Source organism: Neovison vison, chromosome 6 (genome assembly GCF_020171115.1).
Source record: "Neovison vison isolate M4711 chromosome 6, ASM_NN_V1, whole genome shotgun sequence".
NCBI classification, from domain to species: Eukaryota; Metazoa; Chordata; class Mammalia; order Carnivora; family Mustelidae; genus Neogale; species Neogale vison.
The window spans coordinates 217621950-217629937 of record NC_058096.1 but is presented as its reverse complement, the minus strand read 5'-3'; the positions used below and the strand labels follow the sequence as shown (position 1 = coordinate 217629937).

Below are 7988 nucleotides of genomic sequence, written 5' to 3'. Positions count from 1 at the left end.
ACACCGTACACAAAGATAAACTCAAAATGGATAAAAGACCTCAACATGAGATTGGAATCCATCAGAATCCTAGAGGAAAACATAGGCAGTAATCTCTTTGATATCAGCCACAGCAACTTCTTTCAAGATACGTCTCCAAAGGCAAAGGAAACAAAAGCGAAAATAAACTTCTGGGACTTCATCAAAATCAAAAGCTTCTGCACAGCAAAGGAAACAGTCAAAAAAACAAAGAGGCAACCCACGGAATGGGAGAAGATATTTGCAAATGACAGTAGAGACAAAACGTTGATATCCAGGATCTATAATGAACTCCTCAAACTCAACCCACATGAAACAGGCAAACACATCAAAAAATGGGCAGAAGATATGAACAGACACTTCTCCAATCAAGAAATACAAACGGCTATCAGACACATGAAAAAATGCTCATCATCATTAGCCCTCAGGGAGATTCAAATTAAAACCACATTGCGATATCACCTTACACCAGTTAGAATGGCCAAAATTAACAAAACAGGAAACAACATGTGTTGGAGAGGATGTGGAGAAAGGGGAACCCTCTTACACTGTTGGTGGGAATGCAAGTTGGTGCAGCCTCTTTGGAGAACAGTGTGGAGATTCCTCAAGAAATTAAAAATAGAGATTCCCTATGACCCTGCAATTTCACTCCTGGGTATTTACCCCAAAGACACAGATGTCGTGAAAAGAAGGGCCACCTGTACCCCAATGTTAATAGCAGCAATGGCCACGGTCGCCAAACTATGGAAAGAACCAAGGTGCCCTTCAACGGATGAATGGATAAGGAAGATGTGGTCCATATACACTATGGAGTATTATGCCTCCATCAGAAAGGATGAATACCCAACTTTTGTAGCAACATGGACGGGACTGGAAGAGATTATGCTGAGTGAAATAAGTCAAGCAGAGAGAGTCAATTATCATATGGTTTCACTTATTTGTGGAGCATAACAAATAGCCTGGAGGACCAGGGGTGTTAGAGAGGAGAAGGGAATTTGGGTAATTTGGAAGGGGAGGTGAACCATGAGAGACTATGGACTCTGAAAAACAATCTGAGGGGTTTGAAGTGGCGGGGTGGTGGGAGGTTGGGGTACCAGGTGGTGGGTATTATAGAGGGCAGGGCTTGCATGGAGCACAGGGTGTGGTGAGAAAATAATGAATAATGTTTTTCTGAAAATAAATAAATTGGGGAAAAAAAGGTGATTGTTTTTCAGAGTCCATAGTCTCTCTGAAAAACAATCTGAGGAGTTTTTTTTTCCAATTTATTTATTTTCAGAAAAACATTACTCATTATTTTTCCACCACACCCAGTGCTCCATGCAAGCTGTGCCCTCTATAATACCCACCACCTGGTACACCAACGTCCCACCCCCCCCCTGCCACTTCAAACAATCTGAGGGGTTTGAAGGGGCAGGAGGGTGGGAGGTTGGGGTACCAGGTGGTGGGTATTATAGAGGGCACTGATTGCATGGAGCACTGGGTGTGGTGAAAAAATAATGAATACTGTTATGCTGAAAATAAATAAATTAATATTTTTTAAAAGGTGAGTTGAAGGCAAAAATAAATAAAGAAAATCAGGAAGTGAAAAAAATATTGTGCTCCTATCCTTAACTCTGAAATGATGACAATACATGTTGCTGTCTTTCTGGGAGTGTTAATGCAGATAAAAGTTTGCAAACTACATAGAAAATTCATCTCAGTGTCTGGCACATGGAGTTCCAAGCTAAAGGTTTATAACACTGTGTTTACTGACAGCACTTCCATCCTCGCCATCATCATCACCTTCATGATCAATTGGAGGAATTAGGGAACATTTAAAAAGGACCTATTTCCTGTTTTGATGGGAAGATGTCCAGGAGAAAAAGAACTAGCAAGAGACAAAAATAGAAAATTAAATGAGAGTGCTAGGGTCCCTGCCAGAATCAACAACACTAGGTCTTCATAGGGCTTTGCATTGAAACTTTGCATTTTGGTCCCCTCCTGTCTGGCTATCCCAACTGTCCCAGTGGTCAGATGAGGAGGGAACAATGCTCTCCCTGTCCTTCCTGCATTCAGTCACTCCCACTGTACTTCCTACTCACTGGTCTGTACTGTGTCTCTGCTGGAGGAGGATGGAGGCTTGCAGAACTGGCTGCCTCTCCCCTGCCTGGAGCTGGGTGAGGATTGAGGCTTTGTTTCCAGGACTGGCAGGAAGACAGATGCCGGTATGGTTGTCCTCAAGCAGACGGCTCTGGGAGGAGGAGACACATGTATGGAGCCCACTGACCTGGCACTGACAACTAAAAGGCTGGAAGGCACAGGCTAATTGTTTACAGCTGAGGACTCAAAGCACCTGGCACATAATTAGCCAGATTGGTCCATGTTCTCCCAGTCTCTAAGGCCTTGCTATTATTAATTGATGGAGAGAAGTGAATGCACTGGGTTGGGGGGTGGTATCTAGACCCCCTCCTCTTCTCAGGAAGAAGCTGACTTTTATTCCTCATTTCTGACTTCCAATTACCTATCTCATCGTAAAATTCAGACACATTCTTTTCAACTACAGAGAGCAACATATGACTTTTATATCTGTACAGCCACTGACTTAATCAAGTAATTTAGAGAGAATTAGGTCTTCTATACCAAGAATCTTATTGAGGGTGCCTGGGTGGCTCAGTGGGCTAAGCCTCTGCCTTCGACTCAGGTTATGATCCCAGAGTCCTGGGATCGAGCCCCACATTGGGCTCTCTGCTCAGTGGGGAGCCTGCTTCCTTCTCTCTCTCTGCCTACTTGTGACCTCTGTTTGTCAAATAAATAAAACCTTTTTTTTTCCCAATTTATTTATTTTCAGAAAAACAGTATTCATTATTTTTTCACCACACCCAGTGCTCCATGCAAGCTGTGCCCTCTATAATACCCACCACCTGGTACCCCAACCTACCACCACCCCCGCCACTTCAAACCCCTCAGACTGTTTTTCAGAGTCCATAGTCTCTCATGGTTCACCTCCCCTTCCAGTTTACCCAAATTCCCTACTCCTCTCTAACGCCCCTTGTCCTCCATGCTATTGGTTAAAATAAAACCTTTTTTAAAAGTCTTATTGAATTTCTATTTTCTCAGTTAAAATGTATGTCCCTAAGGAGAACTTTCTATTTTTCTTTCTGTAGTCCTGGTTTGGGGTTTGGAATTTATACATTGGAGATGTAAGTTTTTGTTGTTTGAGACACAGCTCAGGTTTTAATTTTTCTGTTTAGTGATGTATGTTATTATATTAGACAATTGTTTATTTTTACATACTTATCTGGTGACTTGATCGCTTGCTTAAATACTTCAAGGGTTCTCAGAGATCTCTGCATTCATAATGTGGGTGATCCCAAGACTTGGCTGGAAGACAAACTCAGAGTTTGATTTCTCATTAACTGATGTAAAGAAAACTTCAGTATTTACCCAATTTAATTGCCTGTGTGTAAAAATTGTGCTTATGTATGTGTACATCAATGGCAGAGAAAATTTAAGAGAGCCCAAATGACCAAATGACAGAAGTATAGAGAAGGTGTGAGTGTTGAGATGTTTTAGAATTCTTGAACAGGAGTAAAATTGTATTAATCTGAAGTTACTTAATAGCAGGAAGAGCCCATCCAATACTAAGTTCATTGTCAGTGAGGTTGGCAACCTATTTGCTTAGTGTAAAGACAGAGCAAATTAAACCAGTTGTTAGCATTTAAAAAAGCCCAAGTTACTACCTCAGAAACTATGTGTAGCATCTATAATGGAAAGACTGGGTTCCTGGGTGTGTAGCAGAAAACGGAAGGACCCAAAGATGATTGATTATGACGGAAGAGAAGAAAGCATGGTGACAAAGTGGAATCCTAATGAGGGGGGTTACTTGTGAAAGGAAAGATCTCTCCTTTGCTGAGGACATGGTTCTTCACTATCCTTGAGTAATGGAAATGAAGATAAGAGTTAAATTTATCCATAATGACTTAGGTGACTTAATCTACAGATGCAGTTAGAACCACACAGCCACGGGAAATATCACCACTACTTGAAACCTCAACTGTGTACCCTTGACCAAGAGATATTATTACAATCACCTTTTTATCCTGAGCTCACTCTGCAATCTCCCCATTGTATCTCACTCACAATGTAGATTTCTTCCCTATATTATGATTTGTCAGTCAGAGTTCAATAAAGAAAAGAGAAACCACACTTGTTATTTTAAAGAAGGTGATTTTAGTACAGATATGATTAAATGCTTCTGCGAAAGTCACAAAAGAAAAATTATGGCAACACAGCCATTACAGCAAGATATAATGACAACACCACAGGGAAAGAGGCATGGGGGAAAGATTGGGCATTAGCACATGTGATCTTTATTACAATTATTAGAAGAATTTAAGAGAAGCCAGATGGAAAATCAGAGCAGTGTTTTAAAGATTTCCAGCCCTTACCACAGCATCACAACTTAAAGTATAAAAGGGTAAGTTTGGGGCAGAAAACAATAGCTTAATTATCCAGCACAATGAACCAGTTGTAGAGTGTAGCAGGTAAAGATAGGTTAAAGTATTACCAATAATATGAGGGAAAAAACAGCATTGGCTATTGTTATAGAAAACCCTTTCATATTTCCTCCTTTTTGATCTCCAATCACTTTGAGATGGTCAGGGTTTGACCATGAAGAACAAACACATGCAGGGTGAAAGATCTGATGAAATTAAAGAGTCCTCCACCTTAGCTGCACATTAGACTGACCTGGGATGCTGTTAAAAAACCGGTCAAGTTCTTTTTACTCTCCAGTCCAATTAAATCTTAATTGGTGGTGGTGGAATTCACACATGAGGATTTTTAAAGTGTATCAGATGTTTCAAACATGAAGCCAAGATTGAGAACCAGGGACATACATTCTCTTATACAACCTGCATCAATAGATTTGATCAAAGCCAAGGTTTTATGGGAAATAGACGTGACAGTGAAAATGGGTGAGAATATATTTTGTTTTTTATTTAAATTCAATTACTTAACCATATAATGTTTAATTAATTTCAGAATAGCGATCAATGAATTATGTCTTATATAATTCTCAGAGCTCATTACATCATGTGCCCTCCTGAATGTCCATCACCCAGTTACCCTATACCCCAAACCCTCCCCTCTAGCAAACCTCAGTTTGTTTCTTTTTTTTTAAGATTTTATTTATTTGACAGACAGAGATCACAAGTAGGCAGAGAAGCAGGTTCCCTGCTGAGCAAATCACCCAATGTGAGAATCAATCCCAAGACCCTGGATTCTTGACCTGAGCCAAAGGCAGAGGCTTTAACCCACTGAGCCACCCAGGCGCCCCAATCCTCAGTTGGTTTCTTATCATTAAGAGTCTCTTATGGTTTGCCTCCCTCTCTGATTTCATCTGGTTTGATTTTTTTCCACTCTTCTTTGATCCTCTGTTTTCTTTCTAAATTCCACACATCAGTGAGATCATATGATAATTTTCTTTCTCTGATTGACATATTTCACTTACCATAAAACCCTCGAGTTTCACCCATATATTAGCAAGTGGCAAGATTTCATCTTTTGGTGGCTGAGTAGTATTCCAGAGAATATGTTATATTTTTTCTTCTTTTTTTAAATTTTTATTTATTTGTTTATTTATTTATTTTCAGCATAACATATTCATTGTTTTTGCACCACACCCAGTGCTCCATGCAATCCATGCCCTCTCTAATATCCACCACCTGGTTCCCCCAACCTCCCACCCCCCCACCCTTTCAAAACCCTCAGATTGTTTTTCAGAGTTCATAGCCTCTCATGGTTCACTTCCCCTTCCAATTTCCCCCAACTCCTTTCTCCTCCCTAACTCCCCTTGTCCTCAAAAAATGGGCAGAAGATATGAACAGACACTTCTCCAATCAAGACATACAAATGGCTATCAGACACATGAAAAAATGTTCATCATCACTAGCCATCAGGGAGATTCAAATTAAAACCACATTGAGATATCACCTTACACCAGTTAGAATGGCTAAAATCAGCAAACAGGAAATAATATGTGTTGGAGGGGATGTAGAGAAAGGGGAACCCTCTTACACTGTTGGTGGGAATGCAAGTTGGTGCAGCCTCTTTGAAGAACAGTGTGGAAATTCCTCAAGAAATTAAAAATAGAGCTTCCCTATGACCCTGCCATTGCGCTCCTGGGTATTTACCCCAAAGATACAGATGGAGTGAAAAGAAGGGCCATATGTACCCCAATGTTTATAGCAGCAATGGCCACAGTCACCAAACTGTGGAAAGAACCAAGATGCCCTTCAACGGATGAATGGATAAGGAAGATGTGGTCCATATACACTATGGAGTATTATGCCTCCATCAGAAAGGATGAATACCCAACTTTTGTAGCAACATGGACAGAACTGGAAGAGATTATGCTGAGTGAAATAAGTCAAGCAGAGAGAGTCAATTATCATATGGTTTCACTTATTTGTGGAGCATAACAAATACCAGAGAATATACTATAAAAGACAGTTTCAATTTCTATAGGATACCTGGGTAATTGGTTACCTACAGAGGCTTCCACAGGTTAATAAGATTCAATTGTGCAGTGATTTTGCCATAGAGAGAGTCCCAGAATATTCCCTTAATTCCATCCAAGGTGTACCAAGATAAGCAATACTTAGATATCACAAATCAGGAGGAATGGGAACTATGAGCTACCAAGATTATATGACCAAAGAGGAAGCTTGCCAATTCCAGGTTTTGTTTTGCAATTATTTATAATTAACAGACTAAAAAAAAGTCGAAGACTAGACTGTTCTGTTGAGGAGCCTCTGCAAAGCTCTCTTGACATCCCTGTTCCGCAGGCTGTAAATGAAGGGATTCAGCATGGGAACAACCAAAGCATACATTACTGAGGTTACTGCACCCTTCCTGGGAGAATGTGAGACAGCTGAACTGAGGTACACACCAAGAGCTGTTCCATAAAACAAGAAAACAACCAACAGGTGGGAGCTACAGGTAGAAAAGGCTTTGTACTTCCCACCTGTGGATGGGACTTTCAGAATGGAGGAAACAATTCGTGTGTAAGAACAAAGGATCCCTGAGAGGGGAACACCACCAAAGATGGCACCCATAAAATACATTAGTATGGTGTGGATGGAGATATCAGAGCAGGCAAGTTGGAAGAGTTGAGGTGCATCACAAAAGAAATGATGAATTTCCACATTTGTGCAGAAGGTGAGTTGGGACACCATCAAACAATGAATCTGAGAGTCTAAAAGGCTGCCAAAAAATGACATCAGGACCAGCAAGCCACAGAGGCATGGGTTCATGATGACTGAATAGTTCAGGGGGTGAAAAATGGCCACAAACCGGTCATAGGCCATCACAGCCAGGAGCAGGTTGTCCAAACACCCAAACAGGATAAAAAAGGATACCTGAGTTAGGCAGCCTGCATAGGTGATAGACTTGCTGTGTGTTTGAATGTTCACCAGCATCTTGGGGATTGTCGTGGTGCTGAAACCAATATCAGCCAAGGACAGGTTGGAGAGGAAGAAGTACATGGGTGTGTGGAGGTGGGAGTCAGAGCTGACAGCCAGGATGATGAGCAGGTTCCCAAGCAAGGTGACCAGGTACATGAACAGGAACAGCCCAAAGAGAAAGGGCTCCAGTTCTGGATCATCTGAGAGGCCCAGGAGAAGGAACTCTGAGACAGCTGTTAGATTCTGTGGTTCCAGGCAGGTGGGACACCTCTCAAAAAAGAAGTGAGTATTGAATAAACAAAACAAGTATAGAGACACCCAGCTAAATGCACCTATTTTGACTCAAGCAATTCGCACTTCCCAGCATACATCTCAGTACCTTCAGCAACATTTCTCAACTGTATACTCTTCTTAGAACTCTTTCCTTACTGCTGTCTGAGCTATTTACCTGTTTCTATATATATCCACTATGAAGACACTGAGCCAAAGAATGTTAGAGAAACATACAAATATACAAACATAGAA

The 7988-nt window shown here is 41.0% G+C and overlaps 1 protein-coding gene across 1 annotated transcript; it reads right to left on the bottom strand.

Annotated features, from left to right (window-relative positions):
• Positions 1–6788: 6788 nt before the first annotated feature.
• Positions 6789–7775, bottom strand: LOC122909769 (olfactory receptor 18-like). Its single transcript, XM_044254294.1, has one exon. It carries the CDS (start codon positions 7617–7619, stop codon positions 6789–6791), a length of 831 nt encoding a protein of 276 aa, XP_044110229.1. The 5' UTR covers positions 7620–7775.
• Between the last annotated feature and the right edge of the window lie 213 nt (positions 7776–7988).

Bases quoted from the DNA above. Each gene is read 5' to 3' on its own strand.
- LOC122909769 (XM_044254294.1), bottom strand. From the start codon at position 7,619: ATGTACCTGGTCACCTTGCTTGGGAACCTGCTCATCATCCTGGCTGTC.